At 39.2% G+C, this 23,388-nt stretch overlaps 1 protein-coding gene across 2 annotated transcripts in view; it reads right to left on the bottom strand.

Annotated features, from left to right (window-relative positions):
- The window catches only part of MKLN1 (muskelin 1), a 367,056-nt gene that overhangs the window by 328,941 nt on the left and 14,727 nt on the right, over positions 1 to 23,388 (bottom strand). For both annotated transcript variants that reach the window (XM_040259653.1, XM_040259651.1), the window contains exon 2: positions 15,520 to 15,644. Coding sequence is in view for 1 of the 2 variants with exons in the window: in XM_040259651.1 (XP_040115585.1) it covers positions 15,520 to 15,536 (17 nt within the window). In the remaining variant the exon portion in view is untranslated. The remainder of the gene's footprint in view (positions 1 to 15,519; positions 15,645 to 23,388) is intronic.

The raw sequence follows: 23,388 nt of genomic DNA, 5'->3' as shown, positions 1-23,388 counted from the left end.
TCCCCTTTACAATGGCGAGGATAAGAGTGCCTGGGCTGCTATGTAAGGATTAACGGAATTAACATATATAAAGGACTCAGAAGAATGTCTGATCTGTGGTAGATATGAATATTTTACAAATAAAAATAAATGTTTAAAATGCTGTCCCAACAGCCTGCCAACCTTGCTAGAGTGTGCTGTCCCTTTGTTTGGAATGCTCCTCACAATACCTCCTTCCCTCTTTGCTTGTTCAAATATCACTCTATCCTCCTCCCTTGTTTGTTTCTGTTTGTAACATTTATCACTTTTTGATATTCCATGGATAATTATTTTTGGATCTTCTTCGTGGCCCATCAACTCCTGTTATTAATAATACTATTACCTGTCTGTTTGCTACTCAGCCTTAAGTATCATGGACAAAGAAGGCACGAGGCCATGTTTTCTGAATGAATGAATGAACAGACAACTGTTAATTCTGGGCACTGGCACTGGGGATGTGGATAGGAATGAGATGTACTTTTCACTGAACATCCTTTAGCACTATTTTATATTTTACCACGTGCTTATGTTCTTGTCATAACAATGAAAAATGTGAAATAAAACACTGGAGGAAATAAGAGTATGCAGATCTTAGGAGAAGCTGGTAGTATAAAACAGGAAGACTTCAGGGGTCTCTGACCAGAGGAAGATTTTGGAGAAGAGTGTAGGGATGCTCCTGTAAGCCACCTTAAAACCTTACCCCTGAGCAAAAAGTGAAATAACACCCCAGAAATGGCAAACGGGCTTTGGGCTTTAAGCACAGCATGTACACAGGTTAGCAAGAAGTCTTAATAAGATCTTCTGTATTGTGCAATACAGGTCCTGTACCTATGGGTACAATGAGAAAATTTTCCATGGCAAAAGGCCTGTTTCCAGGCACAGTAAACAGAAGCATTGCCCTCTTCCAACCCTGCAGCCTGGACAGGCAGCAGCCACGGTGTGTAGGATTCCTTGAGCAGCGACAGATAGTCTGTGTCCATGGCCTGGGAACAGTGGTCTTCCCCATTCTCAAGTAGGCTTTCTAAAACCTGATAAAGGTGATCCCATAGCAGAGCATGGGACCCATAGTGAACTGTTCCGTAAACTTAGCCCAACTAGCTGGAGGTGAAAGCTCTGTCTTCCTGGTCTCCACTCCTCTTTTCCATCTCTCCCTCTCTTTTCCTGAGCTTTATTACGTCTGTTCTCTCCTGTCAGGAGAAAAACAACCGATGAGTCACCAGCTCCTTGAATAATGCATTATTGCTTCCACAGGATTTTGCATTTAAAAAGTGGTCAATAGGAAAGAAGTATGATAATTTTAATAATGATATTAATAATATTGATGGTGATGGCAAGATAGCTGATGACAGATATTGCTTATTGAATATTTACTGTGAGTTAAGTATCCTACTAAAAAGTAGATACAATTTATTTTCTTTACTCCTCCAATAATCCAATGAGGTAAGTACTGTCATACCTACGTTACAGATAGTGAAAGAAGTCACATACTTAGCAAGTGGCAAGTAAAGGGTTTCAAAGACGTGTTTCTAAAAATTTTTGCCCTAAGGAATTCCATCATGTTATTCAAGCAAATGGATTTCTAAGGTGAAAACTTTGACACTGGGGAGAGAGCTGAGGAGGGTCAAATAATCACAGGACCCCTAAGCAGCAATGAAATTGACCACTGAGGCTTGAAACTGCAAACAATATACTGTGTCTAAGAATACCTAGGTTCAAATCCTGACCCTGACACTCATGGGAATACCTGGGACATGTCTCATAAACTCTGTGTTTGAGATGATTGTTAGATTTCAATGAGATCGTAACAGTGAATCACTGCAATAACGTGTGTATGGACAGAGAAGCCTGATGAGGTACAATCCATGGAATTGCACAACTTAGCAACTAAACAACAACTATATATGTGTGTGTGTGTGTGTGTATATATCTCTTTCAAATGCTGTATATTTTTATTGCTATAAATCCCGACTATTAGAATAATCTATTGCTAGCTTTCATATAACAGAAGTGGTCTTTTACCTGATTTTATAATGTAGTTGTTGGTCTATCTTCAGTTTTTTTTTTTTCAATGAGAAGATAGCATAACAGTAGACTTTCAAAGGAAGAAACCTTAAATTCCACTCCTCCAATGCAACATTATTTTAATTTTGCATTTTGCATTCAAGTTTTGCTAATTCTGAGAAGCTACATGGATAGGGCACTATGTTGAATGAGATTTGGATTTTTATCTTACTCTGTTACAAATCAGTTGTATGACCTCAGGGAAGTTACATAACTGCCTTTTGCCTTAGATTCCCAGTGTATTAAGTGAAGCGGTTAGATCAGATGATCTTTAAGATCCTTCTAGCTCTTACAGCCTATGTTTTTTTTATCTGTTATCTTTTTTTGTTTGTTTTCATTATTCATGTGGAATTGTATATATAAGGTACATGTAAGTAATGTTTGCAAAATTACTTAACTTTCTCAACTATATCAGAAAATTAAAGCTTTACATGTAACAAATTCTGCAAAGGTAAGATTATAACTAAAAATCTCAAGAGTTTCAAAAGTAGCTACCAATTTACCAAAGAGCTATAAAAATTAATAACTTAATACATTCATTATATGTCTGTTTCCAACTAAAGCATTAGCAATTCCACACATTAATTTATAAGTAATACATTTAGTTTGATAAAGCCATTCTAATCTTTGTTTAATAAAGTTACTAATCTATAATGTAAATATGTAAATATTACATCAGTGTAGTTTTTCCATGTGGCATTTTTAATTTTTAATGTTCTCTACAAGAAAATCAAAGAGGGAATAGGAAAGAAAAAACTGGAGTGATTACCTGACTTAAATCATATTGACAGAAACATGTCAATGTGAGTATTTATAACTATTCATGGGATGAAACACTGTTGCTTGGTGTGTATCCTGCTCTAAACTTTCTAGAGGCAATTGGACAATATTAATATTAATCAAGAACTTAAATGTGTTCTTACTCTCTGGCCAGGTAATTTGACTTATAGAAATTTGTACTAAAGAGATAATAAGATATGCACAGATGCTTTGTGGCAGTATTATACATAACTATAACAAATTGGAATCAATCTAAATGTCCAAAAATGGGAAAATGGCTAAACTAATGTTATACATATATTCATTACAAGTGTGTATATATATATATATATACATAGTTATTGTTCAGTTGCTCAGTTGTGTCCAACTCTTTGCAACCTCATGGACTGCAACACGCCAGGCTTCCATCCTTCATCATCTCCCAGAGCTATGTCCACTGAGTCAGTAATACCATCCAACCATCTCATCTGCTGTCATCCCCTTCTGCCTTCAATCTGTCCCAGTATCAGGGTCCTTTCTAATAAGCTGGCTCTTCGCATCCAGTGGCCAAAATTTTGGAGTTTCAGCATCAGTTCTTCCAATGAATATTCAAAACTGATTTCCTTTAGGATTGACTGGTTTGATCTCCTGGCTGTCCAAGGGACTCTCAAGAGTCTTCTCCAACACCACAGTTCAAAAGCATCAATTCTTCGGCACTCAGCTTTCTTTATGATCCAACTCTCACATCCATACACGACTATTGGAGAAACCATAGCTTTGACTATATGGACCTTTGTTGGCAAAGTAATGTCTCTGCTTTTTATTATGCTGTCTAGATTGGTCATAGCTTTTCTTCCAAGGAGCAAGCATCTTTTAATTTCATGGCTGCAGTCACCATCTGCAGTGATTTTGGAGCCCCCAGAAATAAAGTCTGGTTACTATTTCCATTGTTTCCCCATCTACTTGCCATGAAGGAATGGGACCAGATGTCGTGATCTTAGTTTTTTGAATGTTGAAGTTTTAAGCCAGCTTTTTCACTCTCCTCTTTCAGCTTCATCAAGAGACTCTTCAGTTGCTCTTTGCTTTCTGCCATAAGGGTGGTGTCATCTGCATATCTGAGGTTATTGATATTTTTCCCAGCAGTCTTGAATCCAGCTTGTGCTTCAACCAACCCGGCATTTTGCATGATGTACTCTGCATATAAGTTAAATAAGCAGGGTGACAGTATACAGGCTTTCCCAATTTGGAACCAGTCTGTTGTTCCAATTTTAACTGTTGCTTCTTGACCTGCATACAGATTCCTCAGGAGGCAGATAAGGTGGTCTGGTTTTCCCATCTCTTTAAGAATTTTCCACAGTTGGTTGTGATCCACACAAACGCTTTGGTGTACTCAATGAAGCAAATGTTTTTCTGGAACTCTCTTGCTTTTTTGATGATCCAACAGATGTTGGCAATTTGATCTCCGGTTCCTCCGCCTTTTCGAAATCCAGCTTGAACATCTGGAAGTCCTAGGCAATGCCAAAGAATGTTCAAAGTGAAAGTGAAAGTTGCTCAGTCGTGTCCGACTCTTTGTGACCCCATGGGCTATACAGTCCATGGAATTCTCCAGGCCAGAATACTGGAGTGGGTAGCCTTTCCCTTAAACTACCACACAATTGCACTCATCTGACACGCTAGCAAAGTAATGTTCAAAATTCTCCAAGCCAGGTTTCAACAGTACGTGAACCAAGTAATGATACTACTAGCAACAAAATGATTACCAAAAACTGTTAACAAATGTTTTTGCACTTCATTTTTGTCCTTATATCCCATTAGGGATACTGCTACTGCTACTGCTGCTAAGTCGCTTCAGTCGTGTCCGACTCTGTGTGACCCCATAGATGGCAGCCCACTAGGCTCCTCTGTCTCTGGGATTCTCCAGGCAAGAACACTGGAGTGGGGTGCCATTGCCTTCTCCAATGCACGAAAGTGAAAAGCGAAAGTGAAGTTGCTCAGTCGTGCCAACTCTTAGCGACCCCATGGACTTCAGCCTACCAGGCTCCTCTGTCCGTGGGACTTTCCAGGCAAGAGTACTGGAGTGGGGTGCTATTGCCTTCTCCGCCCATTAGGGTTATGTAGTCAAATTACTGTGTCTTAAAGTTATTTGAAATAGTTCTCTGTATGCTACCAGCTGGATATAATTGTGCTTTTAAAAATTAGGAAATGCATTTTTAAAAATTAGCATTTTATAATTATGAAAAATATTTATATGATTCAAATCCAAATCAGATCTACATATATATGTACACATATATATGCATGCATATATGTATGTATATATATTGGGCTTCCTTCCCTGGTAGGTCAGCTGGTAAAGAATCTGCCTGGAGACCTGGGTTCGACCCCTGGATTGGGAAGATCCCCTGGAGAAGGGAACAGCTACCCACTCCAGTATTCTGGCCTGGAGAATTTCACGGACTGCATAGTCCATGGGGTCGCAAAGAGTCGGACACGACTGAGCAACTTTCACTCACTCATGTATATATATAAATGTGTGTGTGTATATACATTTATATCCATTCTTACACACATGTCAGCATCCTAGACTCACTTTTTTCCCTCTTTCTGCTTTACATAAAATATATCTTACAGCTCAACCCACATAAGTATATCTAAAGAACTAAAGATTCCTGATGTCATTTTATAACTACAAATAACTCTACTGTAAGATTGTACCATACTCTGTTCAATCAGTCTTCTATTTATGAGCATTTGGGTTGTTTCCAGTCTTTTGCTATTATAAATAGTTTCCGTCCTATGGTTTTGTATTATATTTATATATACTCAAGTCTTAAATAGATTTGTACTGTGTTAATTATACAAGATAAACCTAGATCATCTTATTATACCAGCTAGCAGAGGCACTATCAAAGACTGCTAGGGTCATGTCAAAAGTCAGGAGGTAATTTGAAGATGCTGCCACAGAGCAAAGAAGTGTTAATTTCAGCTTTAATAAGAGTAACAAACATGATGCGTGAAACAAATTAATTAAGTTTCTAGGTATGAGTTTGAATGATAATTTAAAGACAAACAAACTTAAAAAGCAAAATCACAAAACATCTATTTAGCCACCATTGGTACATGCTAGAAAATCAGTTCAAGGAACAATAGGATATAAAATCTAGCCATTTTGCAATCTTGAATAAGTTAATGGATAAGATGACTAAATAGCATTATTGACTGTCAACAGACATGAATTTGAACAAATGCCGGAAGATACTGGAGGACAGAGGAACCTGGTATGCTGTAGCCTATGGGGTCACAAAGAGTCAGACACAACTTAGTGACTGAACAACAACAATAAACAAACTAATGACTCCAGGTAACATAAAAGAAGAGATTATTACACATTGTGCACCTCTTAATGGCAAAACACTTTACCATCTATGAAGCAGTCTTGCCAAAAAAAACACAACAAACCCAAACAAACAAACAATGACAACAACAAAAAACCCAACTGAATCTATTAAACCCAGTTGCAGGTACTGTAGAGGACTGAGGAACATGTTAAGACTCTACTATGGGGATACAATGAGAAAAAGTCTAGGTTGTGGGATGTTCTACAGGACAAACAACTTGGTTTCTTCAACAAATAATTTGGAAGAAAAAAACTATTTGAACGGAAACCCACTTATATTTAAAGAGATTTAACAGATAGATCAGCCAATCTCATCGTGTGAACCTTATTTGGATTCTGCTTGAAACAATCTATGAAAATAAACTATGATGACATTCATGAGACGATTGAAATTCTAAACAATGACTTAATTATTTAATATTAGTAAGATATCATTGTTAATTAGTTTGGATGTGATAATGGTTATGTTTTTAAAGCCTTATCTTTTAAAGATCCATATTGAAATATATGTGAATGAGATGATACAAATCCTGGAATTTGCTTTAAAGTAAAACAAGTGGGGAAGAAGAAGAAGGAATTGATGGTTTGGTTTGGTCATCATAGGTTGATAGGTACAAAAAGTTCATGATGCTTTCTGTCTACTTTTGTTCATGTTTTAAATTTTCTATAATAAAACAGTAATACACATTTACATATAATGGGCTTGTGTATGTGTGAATACCCACTGCAAGTGATACAGCAAAATGTGGATGGTGATTATCTCTGGATGATAGAATTGTGGGTGATTTTGGTGATTTTTACTTTTTTGTTTTTACTGTACTGCATATTCTATATTTTTATATTGCACTTGTATATAATCAGGAAAAATTATTTTTAAAAAATGTTTTAAATTGTTTAATAATACCATTTTTTACAATTCAACTAGAGTTCACTTCTGAAATAATTAGTAAAATAACTTTGTACTTTTAAAATATATTTTGGCAATGCAAATTACTTAATATTTAATTATATTTAGTTTTGAGTGGGTACAGAAAATAGTTCGTGAAAATATGAGGCTATGGTAAAGTTTGCGGCTTGGACATTTTCTCATTTGGTGAACTAGGGTAACCTTAAATTTATAGCTTAGGAGTAAACAGTTAATTCTTTTTCTCCTCCTTACATAACACAAAAACAACTGATCCAGTTTGGCTTAAACTTTCTCTTCCAAAGTCACCTTTGTGCTGAAATTCAGCACCTCAGGTTTCAGTCAAATAACTTGCAGATGAGAAAAGATTTCTTAACAAAATTTTCTTGTAATTTTGCTACTGTGTTAGTTCCTGGCAACTTGGGAGAGTCCTTTTTTTATAGTTAAGTGGGTCGGGGGAATGGTTCTTTCTCCTCCTTTCTAATAAGCAGAAAGAGCAAGCAATTTAAATCATTTTTTGTATCGCTGAGATAAATGTAAGTCCACGACAGTAGATGGAATTAAGAAAAAGATAGTTAATGGGTATTTTTAGCTTATTAATAGTTAATACGAGGTACTGCAGAGTTTGTCATTCAATTATGAGAAAATTAGTCCTTTAAGATCAGAAAAAAATTTTTTAAACCAATATAAATACAATTATATTTTGTAATTACATGTAGACATATAATTATATCATGATCTGAATGTTCTTTTATCAGATAACTGTTCCTTCTTCATTTATTTCTAAATAAAGACCTTTCATTTATATAATTTTCCTTCTTTTTGTTTACCTGTGATTTTCTCCTAAAGAAACCATAGTCAGCTCCTGTTATGAAATACATTAACAGACTATAACTTAAGTAACATTTTGTTCTGAATGTAGACTATGAAGCAAAGTCATTGATAGATGGAGTGACTCATTTAGTAAGTGAAATTTTCTAATTTAAAACTGATTAGAGACATATCAATTTGGATTCATTTGTCCATTTGAGGTTCCATGGGTGGTTAATTATAGGCTTCACATAAATTCAACTTTCACTTGCAACTATGTGCTAGGCTTTGTGTATTTTCATATATATAATATCAATGATTTGCTATAATAACACTATGAAATAGTTATTTTAGAGGGAGGTAAAATTGCTTGCTCAAGGTCAGAAAGTAATCAAATAGATGCAAATTTTATGTTACTACTTTTAAGTTATGAGCATTGGCTCTTGAGAGCATTTGTACAGTCTTCGGTGCCTAGCAAGGAGCGCTGAACTAGAAAGTATACCAAGTCAGTTTGAAGGCTGATATTCATCTGTCTCATTGTAAAAACAGAGCTATCTACCTCCCACCTACAACAGAGGACGTGCGAGAGGTGCAGCGTGCTTCATGTCGCTTCATGCACGGAGCTGGCGAAGATGGGATATCTCTCATGAAGAAACTAAGAGGCATCAAGGAAAAGAGAGAAGGCAACCTGTTCACAGCAGCAAAGCAGTGCTTTATTTCCTTGATCTTACAACAAATTTAAGAAGGTACAGACATCTTTAAGCCTGGGAATAAATAGTGTTTTGATTTGGTGACCAACAAACTAAAGGTCAACCTGAGAAAGTTGATTCGTGACATATTTCCAACAAGGGTCACTTGTTTCCATCCCAGTGGACTCAAAGTTAAGAATTAAAAACCTCAATGTTAGTAAATGACATGTTTGGAAGATTGAGAGTTCTAATTAGATGTATATCCCCAGTGCCAGTAGAGCCCATTCTATTCATTTACTCATAACCTCACGTAAAATTGTTTGTTTGAGATGTGGTTTTTTGAAAAGTCATTTACCTTCAGGCTCAGTTAAAGAATGGAATATGTGAGAAAAGAATTTTCCAATTTTTGTTGTCTCAGTAATGAAAAGAAAAGAAGAATTTGGCTGCTTGGTAACTCAAAAATAATCGATCTAAGAAACTTGAAATTTGATATGTAAATGCTAAATCCAATTACAAATTTCAAACACATTTTTCCAAAGCATATCCTAGTTCCAGCTTACTAATACCACAGAATCATTCTGATGTGCATTAAATTATTAACTGTTTTTATGAGTGTACTAGAATTACTACTAGGAATGTTTTTTTTTTGTGTGTGGAAACATAAATACAGATTATAAAACACCTTGTAAGTGGACTTGAACTAAAAGATCTTAAAAATAAATGGGAACAACAAAAATAAAACATGACTAACTCTCCTGCCACCATCAAAACAAATGGTTCCAAGGACCTGAAGCCAAGAAAATAGAAATCTATAAACACAAAGGGTAAGATAAATCAGTTACATCTACCAGGTCTCCATACGTAACAAAACACTGAAAACCAACCAAAATCAAAAAACTTGATTTGAAGGAAAGAATGTCAAAGAACATTGACCTTTTCTGTCCCTCTGCCTACCACAGAAATTCCCACCCACTGACTTTTAAATTACTGAATCTCCAAAAATTATTGGAGATAGGTGTCTTAAAAATGCAGTAGATTCAATCACACAGGTAATATTCACATTAGCTGAAGTAGTAATTATTGAGGGAACAGTAATCTACTTCATTCATTTTAATAACCAATTCTTTCTGAGATTTACCACAGAGGAAACCCAACCTAATTATTAAGGTACAATACTATTGGATTGAACTATTTTTCAATCCAAGAATTTGTATTATGGAGAGAAAGCTTGGACGATTTAAGCAATTATGTGCTTCATTTCTCCTTTTCTGTATCTCCACTCTTGCTTACATATAAAGTATTGAATTTAACTTGTTTCATTCTTAATGTTTCACATCTTGTTGTCTTCTTTTAGAAAAATTTAAGCCAAATTTTAAAAGGTTGTAAGTAAGTATTAGGTGGCTAGTTCCTACGTGTAACAAATCATAGTGCCTAGAGCCCAGACCTGCTGGCCTGGAGAACAAAAGGCCAAATTCTGGCTGCCCTGAAAAACCCTGAAATCACAACTAATGCCGGTTTTAAATTTTATCATCAGATCAGTTCAGTTCATTTCAGTCGCTCAGTTGTATCTGACTCTTAGCAACCCCATGAATCGCAGCACGCCAGGCTTCCCAGTCCATCACCAACTCCCAGAGCTTACTTAAACTCATGTCGATCAAGTCGGTGATGCCATCCAACCATCTCATCCTCTATTGTCCTCTTCTCCTCTTGCCTTCAATCTTTCCCAGCATCAGGGTCTTTTCTAATGAGTCAGTTCTTCGCATCAGGTGGCCAGAGTGTTGGAGTTTCGGCTTCAGCATTAATTCTTCCAATGAATATGCAAAACTGATTTCCTTTAGGACGGACTGGTTTGAACTCCTTGAAGTTCAAGGGACTCTCAAGGGTCTTCTCCAACACCATCAAGAGTCTTCTCCAACACCATCAAGAGTCTTCTCCAACACCAGAGTTCAAAAGCATCAATTCTCCGGCTCTCAGCTTTCTTTACAGTCCGACTCTCACATCCATACATGACCACTAGAAAAACCATAGCTTTGACTAGATGGAGCTTGGTCTGCAAAGTAGTCTATGCTTTTTAATATGCTGTATAGGTTGGTCATAGCTTTCCTTCCAAGGAGCAAGCGTCTTTTAATTTCATGGCTGCAGTCACCGTCTGCAGTGATTTTGGAGAGCCTAGATTTTACCATACTGCTCCCAAAACACTTTCAGGGATGCCTAACCTACACAAAGTCTCCTTGTAGCCAGGCACACACTGTTTCTTTCATTTGGATGTATCAATAATATTGCTAAAGAACAAAGTCACTTGAAAGGAAGCTGAACTTACAATCAGAATCTAAGAATCCCCAGCTCTTCAGGGGACCAGTTAAAGGTATTTTAGTGCACAGGGTAAGTGTGTGCCTGCTAACGCCAGAAAAGGCTGGTGTAAGTCCTGGCTTTTCCACTTTCTAGCTATGCAACTCCAGGCAAATTATTTAGATCTTGTGCCTCAATTTTCTCATTTGTAAAACAGCAATAATATTAATAATGACCTTGTAGAGTTGTGAAGATGAAGCATTTTAATATGGCTCAGAACAGTACCTCAGGTAGCCTAAGCACTCCATAAACACCAACAATTATTATTACTGGCTTCATGATCTTGGGGAGCTCACCTAACCTCCATGATACTCTATTTGATCTTTGTTCAAAAAGGGATCACAATTTCATGCAGTCTGTATGGAGATCAAATAAGCTCATGCAACACACAAGGCAGTCATTTTGAAAACAATCAAGTATTGGACAAATCCTTCAACCAAGTAGAATCAGTTCCTTTCTGCTCTGTGTCCCTGTAATACTTAACACACACACAAACACACACACCCCTGCTAAGCTCTCATCACACTGTATCATAAGAATTTGCTTACCTGTCCATCTCCCCCACTAACAGTGCATCCTCTGATTCACCTCTGCACCCTCAGCATATTGGACATACCTGGCACAGGATAGGTACTCAATAAATATTTGTTTAAATGAATATTATCCAAACAACTGAGCAGGAATTCACAAGGCCTCTGCCAGGAATGATGGATTATTATTTTTTGCCAAGTGTCCTCAGTCGACCACCCAGAAATGCACTTGTTTTCCCTCAGACACAATGCATTGAGATTCTGCCATTTCAAATGCAGCTTGTGTGACTGCAGTCCACTCATTCTTGTCCCTTAACAAATAATTATTGAGCACCTATTGTGTGCCAGGCCCCATGCTGTGCTCCATATAGTGTACCACAAGTGGCAACTGCCCAGGCTAACTTAGTGCCTGCATACTTTGTTGAAATAACCTATTTTCTACAGAGTCATTTATAACTGAAGATAATAAGCTCTTTGGTTTGATTACTTCATCACAGTGGTGGAATCTCGGGGTAGGAAAGAATGGTTTTCCCTACCATCCAGGCAGCCAGATAACACTGAGCAGAGTTCCCTGTGCTATACAGTATGTCTTTGCTGGTTAGCCATTTAAAATATAGCAGAGAGGGGCGTTCGGGGGAGAATGGATACATGTGTATGCATGGCTGAGTCCATTTGCTGTTCACCTGATACTATCACAACACTGTTAATTGACTATACTCCAATAAAAAATAAAAAGTTAAAAATTATTTTTTTTAGTAGGAGTCCTTAGAATAATAAGTTAAAATCAGGGATCTGACTGCATAAGTTAAAATCCTTGCTTTGCTTTGTACAAGGTGTTAAGACCTTGGGCAAGTTACTTAACACCTTGAAGCCTTAGTTTCCACTTCGCTGGTAGCTCAGCTGGTAAAGAATCTGCCTGCAATGCAGGAGATCCTGGTTTGATTCCTGGGTCGGGAAAATCTGCTAGATAAGGGATAGGCTACCCGCTCCAGCATTCTTGGGCTTCCGTGGTGGCTCAGCTGGTAAAGAATCCACCTGCAATGCGGGAGACCTGGGTTCAATCTCTGGGTTGGGATGATCCCCTGGAGAAGGGAACAGCTACCCACTCCAGTATTCTGGCCTGGAGAATTGCATGGACTGTATAGTCGATAGGGTTGCAAAGAGTTGGACACCACTGAATGACCTTCCCTTTCACAATGGAGTAAGATTGATGTATTAAAAATAATAACCCACATTAATACTTATTATGGTACCTGTCATATAGTAAGCACCCAATGTGTGTTTGCTATTGTGATTAATCCAATCCCTTACCCCAGTGTTTGAACTTCCATCACAAATGTATTCAGGACATGAGGCATGTGTGCCCAGTTTCTGCTTGAACACCACCAGGGTCAAGGAACTTACAACCTCCACCAGTTGTCCACCTGATTACTGGGCAAACATAGTAATTGTTGACAAATTCTAATGGGCTGTAACATACATACTTATATCTTCCACTCAAGGGTGTTCAGTCTGCTGGGATTACCCACAGAAGAAATATAACTTTCCTTGAAGGACAGCACTTCTCACTTCTGAAGGTAGCTACATGTGCTAGCTCTCTCCCTCCTCCGCACACACCAACACAGACTCTTAGACCCTTTAATCATTTCTGATATGACACTGATTACAAGATCCCATTTTACCCTTTTAAACTCTTCTTGAAGAACTTTTTGTTTATTAATGGTTTTCTTAAAGGCTGAAGATCAGAATTCATAAAGCAAAACAAATGTGACCTGATCACCAGTGAGTACTAGAGAACTACTTCCTGACCTGAACACTATATTTCTATTAATGCAACAAAAGATTGATCTTTTTTGGAAGTTACATCACACTGCATTGACTCATCATCTACTCACAATCAACAGGAGACTCTAAATCTTCCTCTGTGAGCAATTGTAAGTCATCTCGCCCCCAACCTGTACTGGCACAATTGAATTTTGGGATCTCTGAGTGCTTTATATTTGTCTTTTTATGTTGTTAGGTATGATTCACCATTACATTTTGTCACGATTTGATAAGGGGGAGGGGAATCCTGATTGTATCATCCAACTTATTGGTTATCCTTTGCAGTTATGCATAATTTATAGATGCATAACAATTTACATCTGTAAATTCATTCAGTGTGTGGTCAATGTTATCATCTTAGCCATCCATCAAAAAGTTAAGAGCAACAATGCTTCGGGCTAGATTTACATTAGATCCCTAGAGGCCTGGGTATGCATCCGTCTCTTAAAAATTTTTTAAAAGACACTGTTCATTCAATCAATATATATTGAGTTTCTATTATGTAACCAGTTACTGTTCCAAGTGTTGAGCATATACTGGTGAACAAAACAAAATTCTCTGCCCTTATAAAGCTTACATTCTAATTTGGGGATAAGCAATAAACAAATATAAAGATAAATAATAAATTAAAAAAAATGAAAAATGAAAGCATGTAAGGGGCTCAAGCAAAGAGATCAAACCAGCCAATCCTAAAGGAAATCAACCCTGAATATTCATTGGAAGGACTGATGCTGAAGCTGAAACTTCAATACTTTGACCACCTGAAACAAAGAACTGATTCATCGGAAAAGACCCTGATGCTGGGAAAGATTGAAGGCAGAAGGGGATGACAGAAGATGAAATGACTGGATGGCATCACTGACTCAATGGACATGAGTTTCAGTAAGCTCCGGGAGTTGGTGATAGATAGGGAAGCCTGTCGTGCTGCAGTCCATCAGGTCGCAAAGAGTCGGACATGACTGAGAGACTGAACTGACTGATTGACTGATGCTGAAGCTCCAACACTTTGGCTACCTGATGCAAAGAGCCAACTCACTGGAAAAGACCCTGATGCTGGAGAAGATTGAGGGTAGGAGGAGAAGGGGAAAACAGAGGATGAGATGGTTTGATGGCATCACCAACTCAATGAACGTGAGTTTGAGCAAACTCCGGGAGATGGTGAAGGACAGGGAAGCCAGGTGTGCTGCAGTCCATGGGGTTGCAAAAAGTCAGATATGACTTATAGACTGAAGAACATTAACAAGGGGCTCGAGAATGTTGACAGTGGGTGTGCAGTGAACAGCTGTCCACATGCAGTGCGGCTGAAGCAGAGCTGTTTCTCAAGTTTGCTTGCACTGCTCATGCCCTGCATTCTGAGTGTGCATCTGATCCAAAAGTTGTCCCAAAGTGGACAGCAAGTCTTTCTTGTTTCTCAAAATTCACTTTTTTTTTCTACATGGAGTCATATTAGGAAAAACTCAATAGCATAATGATAAACAAGGTTATGGTTTTTCCAGTGGTCATGTATGGATATGAGAGTTGGACTGTGAAGAAAGCTGAGCGCTGAAGAATTGATGCTTTTGAATTGTGGTGTTGGAGAAGACTCTTGAGAGTCCCTTGGACTGCAAGGAGATCCAACCAGTCCATTCTGAAGGAGATCAGCCCTGGGATTTCTTTGGAAGGAATGATGCTAAAGCTGAAACTCCAGTACTTTGGCCACCTCAAGCGAAGAGTTGACTCATTGGCAAAGACTCTGATGCTGGGAGGGATTGGGGGCAGGAGGAGAAGGGGACGACAGAGGATGAGATGGCTGGATGGCATCACTGACTCGATGGACGTGAGTTGGAGTGAACTCCGGGAGTTGGTGATGGACAGGGAGGCCTGGCTTGCTGCGGTTCATGGGGTCACAGACAGTTGGACACGACTGAGTGACAGCTGAACTGAACTGAACTGAAACAAGAAAATCTGAGAGGATATAATATCTCAAAGCACTTTGCAACATTTTGTCATATGCATTGGATATTCAAACACTGTGAGACCAGCTAGACAAGCGGGGAAGTCAGTCATACCTCCTGATCAAGACTCCAGAGAGAGAGTTTAAAAATTACTATGAGAGAGTTTAAAAATTATTGTTTTACAAGTATAGTATATGGTTGAAAATGAAGTAATAGAGGAAAAAATAGAAAAGCTAGCACTTACCTTATTCCAATTCCCATTTTCTCAAGTATGGAGTGGGTTATGAATCCAAAAGTTTATGGAGAGTCGAGAGGACGGAATGCTTGGGGGACCCCAAAATACAGCTCAGAGAGTCTGGATTCTGAACTCTGGAAGAGAAGCCCATAAGGGACAGATTTGAAATCTAAATCTACTAACTACTCTTTGCTCATGATTCTATTGCTGATAAATTCTTCTAAATAGTTTTAGATAATCTTCAAATCTCTTTGATGTCAAAGAGACTTGATAAATCTTTGTTTTGTAAAGTCCTAATTGTATCCTCTGATTGGAAATTTATTGTCTATACTCACAGTGATATTTTAACCTTTGTTTTCATTCACTGAGCATCTACTTTGTACCAAGTAGTTTGCTGGTTCTATGAGTCCAAAGGTAAATGAAGTAAATATGCTTCCTACTTACTGAAACCTTTCAGTAGAAAGCAAGACAGAAACAGGAATGGCAGCTCCCATAAAACAGTGTGTTAAAAAGAGAAGACTACCAAGAACTCTAGGAGGTACACCTAACCCAGACTTTGGGAGAACTGGAAGTTAATGCTTCCGTATGGAGACTTACAAGGTATGAAGAAGTTAGTCCAATAAAGAGGTGAGGCAGATCTGTTCCAATGGAGGGCAAATGGATGCATATTTTGGAGGTGACAGAAATGACCAAGAATATGAATACTGAAAATAGTTCAGGATAGCTGAGACACAGTGGTCAGAGATGAAACTGGAGAAGTTAATAGAAACAATTTATACAGAGCCTTACAAGCCATGTCATATAGGAAGTATAATCTACTGAAGTTTGTGATGGCTTGAATGCTGGCATTTTGAAGGGGAGAAGTTTAAACTGGTGCTCAGTTTTTTGACTTGAACAGCTGGGTCCCTGGAGAAGGAAATGGCAGCCCCCACTCCAGTATTCTACCCTGGGTAATTCCATGGACAGAGGAGCCTGGCAGGCTATAATTCAGGGGGTCACAAAGAGTTGGACACAACTGAGCGACTGAGCACATTGGGTGGACAGTAATATCACTCACTAAGACATTTTCTAAAGAGATAAGTCCAGCTGTGGTCATGTTTGGTTTGGGATGCCTGGGGAATACTCACAGGTTATGAGGAGGCAGTTTGATCTGGAAGTCTGAGAGTACAGGTTTAGGAAGCATCAGTACACGATAGGCAACAATAGAATCCAAGGGGATGAAAGAGTTATGTGGGGGGAGTGTCATGGAAGAGAAAAGGGCCCAGGAGAGAAACCAGAGTAATATCAAAACTTAAAACATGGGCAGAGAAAGGATTTCCTCCCCTTCCCCCCTAAAAAGGTGATCAAAAGAAGGTAAGGCAGAGCGAGGGAAACTAGAGAGAGGTTTCAGGAGGGAAACTAGTGGAATGAGGTATCACAGAGGACAAGGGGAAAGCACATTTCAACAAGCAGGTTGTGGTCAACAGCAGTAAATGCTGTCAAGAGATCAAGTGAGAAAAGCCCAAGAAGCATCTATGGAGGGAGCTCCAAGAAGATATCTGTCCAGTTGGGTGAGAGTCGGGTCAATGGAGGCAGAAGGCAGCTCACAGTGAACTGAGGAACTGGTAGAACAAGTGAATGTAGACAACTGTTTCAAAAAATTTGCCTTCAAAGTCGGAGATATAATCCCTAGATTTTCTTCCCAAAAGTAGGGACATGAGGCCACCATGAAGACTCACCTACCACCTTTGCATTAGCTCAATTACATCAGGGCCATGCTCTTGGCAGGCATGGCCTGTGTGTTGAAGGTGAACCAAGACACAATGGATGAGCACTGAAAGGGGTCTGGATGAGAGAGGAGGAGCAGGGCGCAGGGCGCAGGGCGCAGGGAACAGGAACCAGGAGCTCGAAGTAAGCTGGAGTTACTATGCACACAGAGGCCAGGAATAGTCATGCTGGACAGGCAGCCCACCACCACCAGCTCTGTTATCCTGAATCCTTCACCATCAGTGTTTCCATTCTCACCCTTTCATGACCTGAAGTAAAGTTCCTGACATTCACAACAGTTCCTCAGATCTAATCTCCTCAACCCCTCTTAGTAACTTGTATTCCAAGAAGAAGACAGGAAAGTTCTGGCCTGGAGGGTGCCAAAAAAGAGCACAGAGGCAACGACAGTAACCAACCTGAAAAGGATGCAGTGATAGTGACCTGAGCCTAAAAACCAGGAGTTGAATTAGGCCCTAAATCAGTAGCAAAACTGGCTGCATGGCTTGATTAAATGAAACATTATTTCCCAATTGCAATCATTCCGGGATATCTAGGTTCTCTAAAATGCACACTGTGACTGAACTGGAAGGCTTAGCTGTCTTCAGATTGTGATTACAGTACAGAGAGGAGATAAAGAATGGTGGTAAGCATCACAAATAAAGACAGTATTTTTGTCTTGTGTGGAGACTAGCTAAGCTGCACAAACCGAGTTTCTGGCTGAAGATTTTTTTTTTCATTTTACTCAACTCAATAATCATTTACCCACTGGATATTGCTTAAGGGGCAGAGTTTTCATCTAATTCTCATTTAAGGAGACTGAAAAGGAGAAACTAAATAATAATACCTCATTTGTGTATAGTGCTTCTCTTTCAAAGAAGACATCATAACCCATTTTATACGATCTAATTTACATTAACAATCCTTTTATAATGTAAATACTAGTAAGGGCTATTATCATTTTACAAAGGATGCACGGAAGAAACCGAGGCATGCGGTAATGAAATGAGGAGTTCAACAATGCAACTTCCATTTTAGAGATGTAATAGCGAGCTTGTTCTTCTTTTTGGTTTTACAAGGAAGCCATGCTTTAGAAAAACATGTTTATTAAGCTGTTACCTTACCCTTAAATTTTAAGATGAAAAATACCTTGCTTAAAAGAAATCACAAGGGCCAAAATGTTCGTTTTGCTCCACAGATCAAAACTCTCTCCCAAATGTAGATGAAAACCAATCAATTCCTATCACCCAACTCTGATTTTTATCAGCACAGTTCTCACCATCTTGTACCACACATATTATGAGTCGTTTGTGAGCATCACTCTCCTCTTTACATACATTATGCTGCAGTAATCTTGTCATCTCAGTTGGACTTGGAAATGGCCATTCTATGCACTAATTCTGCATATATGTAAAGTCATTGACACTTTCATATTTGTATGAGCTTCCATCTAGGTGAGGGTAACATTTTTCTGATCTTTTCAGGTATTCATTCACTCATTCATTCATTTATTCAAACTCTCAAGCACTCACACATCCATTCAACAAGCATTGATTGTGCGCCCCAAATGTGAAAACATTACCCTAGATGTAAAAGAAAGAGGAAGAAGACAAAAATCACTTCAGGAAACTCACAGCCCAGTGAGGGAGTCAGAAGACCAAACAGCTGCAGTTGAGTGTGGTAGGTGTGGAGATGGAGCGGCGCATGAAAATAGTCTGGGGACCACAGAGGAGGGCTTGATCTCTGGCGAGGAAGGCCTCTTCGATCTGAGTGTGCCAGGAAAAAGGGGATTTGGGTATTCCAGGTAGAGGATACAGCCTGAGCAAAGGCGTATATAAGAGCACCCTGTGCATTGGGGGAATCACAAGAAGCATGGTATAACACCAGGATCTGCAATATTCTATGACTGGTTCTATTTCATTATCCAGGCCCTGGATGTCAACGTGTGAAGAGAAAAGTGAAACTGTTAGCCACTCAGTCGTGTCCTACATTTTGTGACCGCATGGACTGTAGCCTGCCAGATTCCTCTCTGTGGAATTCTCCAGGCAAGAATACTGGAGTAGGTAGCCTTCCCTTCTCCAGGGGATCTTGCTGATTCAGGGATCGAACCCAGATCTCCTGAATTGCAGGTGGATTCTTTACTATCTGAGCCACCAGGGAAGCCCCAGGACGTCAACATAAATAATTTTATGAAGGGAAATAAATGGTCCCTGCGTTGTCTTCAGTCATGTAAGTAAAAATACATTTTACATGGGATCTGCACCAAAGTACTTTTTGAAACACTATTTGAAAAATGTCACACAGGTATCAGGTCAAAATCAAAGCTTGGGTCTGGTCTACCCAAAGTTTGTATTCTCCATATTTCATCTCCAGGGGGAGGCAGGTAAGAACAGCCTACCTATTCATCAAATATAGGTAGGTGAATATTTAGTCCACCTCCATTATGATGTCCGTATAAAAAATTTATATAGAAATACTTCCACATACAGCATTTTCAAATGCACAACACTGGGTGGGTCAGATTTTTCCTGTTTACCTCTTAACCATTCAGCCACCCCAAACCAGCCATATAGATTCTTATCAATACCCCTACAGACTAGCAAGAGGAGTCTGGAAACAGTCTGAAAATTCTGCACCCAAGTCCCTGCAGGGACAGCTCTTTCCTGAAGCTTCTGAGAAGTCCTGCATGAAGGTCTTTATGCACCTTTATGAATCAGGTCAGTAATAGATAAAATGCAACCACTGCAGAGAGCTCACACTGAAACTTCCAATAGACTAATCTACTGCCTGGGTAGTCCTACTCTGAATTCCCTGTTAATTACTAAAAGCTTCGCACCACCAAATTGCATCCTTGTTTCTATTTGGAAACTTTTCAGAGACTCTAAGAGTTCAAAATAACTAATCTATGTTGGTTCCTGACCAATTATAGAATCCTCTCTCAGACAAAATTTTCAATTTGGCTACACCATGCAGCATCTGGGATCTTATAATAATTTCCTGACCAGGGATTGAACTTCCACCCCCTGCATGGAAAGCAAGGAGTCTTAACCACTGGATCACCAGCAAAGTCCCTGGAAGACATCATTTCTTCATTCATCTACTCCTTGACCCACTCAAAGAGCATCAACTTCCTCATTTCTCATTCTCTTCAAGCCAATACAGTCAGTTTTTGTCTCCCGTACTCCCATCACTTCAAGGGAAATAGATGTGGAAACAGTGGCTGACTTTATTTTGGGGGGCTCCAAAATCACTGCAGATGGTGACTGCAGCCATGAAATTAAAAGACGCTTACCCCTTGGAAGGAAAGTTATGACCAACCTAGATAGCATATTCAAAAGCAGAGACATTATTTTGTCAACAAAGGTCTGTCTAGTCAAGGCTATGGTTTTTCCAGTGGTCATGTATGGATGTGAGAGTTGGACTATAAAGAAAGCTGCGTGCCGAAGAATTGATGCTTTTGAACTGTGGTGTTGGAGGAGACTCTTGAGAATCCCTTGGACTGCAAGGAGATCCAACCAGTCCATTCTAAAGGAGATCAGTCCTGGGTGTTCATTGGAAGGACTGATGTTGAAGCTGCAACTCCAATACTTTGGCCACCTGATGCGAAGAGCTGACTCATTTGAAAAGACCCTGTTGCTGGGAAAGATTGAGGGCAGGAGGAGAAGGGGATGACAGAGGATGAGATGGTTGGATGGCATCACTGACTCAATGGACATGGGTTTGGATAGACTCTGGAAGTTGGTGATGGATAGGGAGGCCTGGAGTGCTGCGGTTCATAGAGTTGCAAAGAGTTGGACACAACTGAGTGACTGAACTGAACTTCTACTACAAACACACCTGTGAAGGTTGCAATGACCTCTGTGTTGTCAAATCCACTGGTCAGTTTTCCATCCTAATCTTACTGCCCTCTCAGCAGCCATAATAACTTGGCCCTGGTGATCCATCTCTTTTCACTGAAACATTTTCTTTGCTTTGCTTCCATCATGCCACATGTGCTTTCCTTCTACCTTGTTGTTTGTTCATTTTCCGTCTCTTTTGCTGGGTGTTTCCTGATTTCTGAATGCTGGGAGCTCCCTTGGGCTTGGTCCTCTACAACTGCCCATCTAGCTCATTGCTTTAAATACCATATCTCTTGTCCTATTGTCTGTCTTGGAAGCTGCAGAGGGTTTCTTCCCCTAGAGACACTGAAGTTTGTGTTGGGCACTGAAGGAGGCAATAAGTTGGCTGAGGAAAGTAGATCCAAGGGAAAAGAGTGGGGAAAAGCACAAATGTGTGTAAAGGCAAACTGCATTCAGAGAAGACAGGGAAGTCTGATGTGGGTTGAAAATAACTGGTTAGGGAGGTTATAGTAATATCGAGAAGAACCTTAATTTACAATTAAGGGACTTTATGCTGGACTTCACACTGAAGACAATAGCATGAAAGGTATCACAGGTTCCTAAATAGGGAAGAGATGTGATCGTTCATATTAAAAAAAAAATAAATTAAACTGTAGTAGCAGGATGACAGCTGAACTAGAGTAAAGGGAGACTGGAGCCAGGAAAGCCAATTAGAAGGTCACTGTAATAGTCTAAGGAAGGGATTATGGTCTGAATCACCATAGCAGCAGGGGGATGAAGAGTAGTGACAAATCCAAGGGAGATTTAGAAGTAGCATTGAGGACATAGTTATTGATTAGATAGCCACTTGGGAGTAGGGGAGAGAGGCCAAAGTTGAAGTGTAATGACATTAACTAAGCTAAATAGGAGGGGAGCAAAAGTGGGGGGAAGGGAGGATGATGATATTGAGTTTGCAGTGACTCTAGGATATCCAATGGCAAATGAAAGACACATCTGCGGATCAGGAGCAAAGTTTGGACTGACTATATAGGTTCAGGGCCCATGGGTAGCTAAATTCTGAGAATGGATGGGATATCCTGAGGAGGCCATAGAGTGAGAAGAGTGCCAAGACCCTGAGGGGAAAAAAGCATGCAGGGAGCAGTCAGAGGAAGAAGAGCCAGAGGAGGAGACTGAAAAGGTCCAGAGAGATAGCATGAGAATGGGACAGAGTGAAGTCGGCAAGTAAAGGGAGAAGAGTCCTTCAAAGAAGAAAGGATAAACAATTCTCTCTGGGATAGGGTGAATGATAAAGTCTGGGGATTAGATCTGATGAGTACAGTTTCTAGAGCATTGGAAGTCAACCTGAAATGGATAAAGGGAAGACTCTTGGAAGTTTGGCTGTGAAGGAAGCAGGAAATGGCTAGGAAGAAAATGGAGTTGGGCAAGGTGTAGACATTTTTTTATTTTAATGAAATGGAAGTCTTTAGTACAACAGATGGCTAGCTAGTTTCTGCTTAAACAACTCTTGTGAGTGCACCACCCCACAAGACAACCTCATTGCATTTTTTTAACCAGCAATTGATCACTCAGTTCAGTTCAGCAAGTATTTGTTAAGTACCTTCTATGTCCAAAGCACTGGGCTTGGCATTCCAGTGCCTAAAAATACGTGCAAAACACGAGGTGGATTTAGAATATTCAAAACTCACAAAGAAGAAAATCCATCCATTATTGAGATATTATTACTATCAATAGTTTCCTGTGTCCGTCCAGTTATTTTTTTTTGAGCATAAATATTGAAAAATAAATTACCTACATTTTCTGATATCATGTCATCTTCCACAATCTGCTTCCTACTGGATTCATAGTTTTCATCAAAGGAACGTATTATGATTTATAGAATAGTTCTTTTTGAACTTTTAGGTTATCTCTAAGTGTTCAATATTATAAAGAAGGTACGCTTTACTAAGTACTCTTATATTAAATGTTGTGAGTGTTTCTGGTTATTTTCTTAGGATAAAGTCTTAAAAATGAAATTACTCTTTTAAATGGTTTGCACATATTAAGATTTTAAGTACATAACGCCAAACTGCTCTCTAGAATGCTTGAATCAATTTGAAAGTGAAAGTGGCTCAGTCATGTCCAACTCTTTCCAATCCCATGGACTGAGCCTGCAGGCTACTCTATACATGGAATTTTCCAGGTCAGAATACTGAAGTGAGTAGCCGGTCCCTTCTCTAGGGTATCTTCCTGACCCAGAGATCAAACCCAGGTCTCCTGCATTGCAGGCAGATTCTTTACTGTCTGAGCCACCAGGGAA

The sequence above is a fragment of the Oryx dammah genome, unplaced genomic scaffold, assembly GCF_014754425.2.
Source record: "Oryx dammah isolate SB20612 unplaced genomic scaffold, SCBI_Odam_1.1 HiC_scaffold_18, whole genome shotgun sequence".
Lineage (NCBI taxonomy): Eukaryota > Metazoa > Chordata > Mammalia > Artiodactyla > Bovidae > Oryx > Oryx dammah.
The sequence above is the reverse complement of the archived record's forward strand: the minus strand, read 5'-3'. Positions and strand labels throughout refer to the sequence as shown.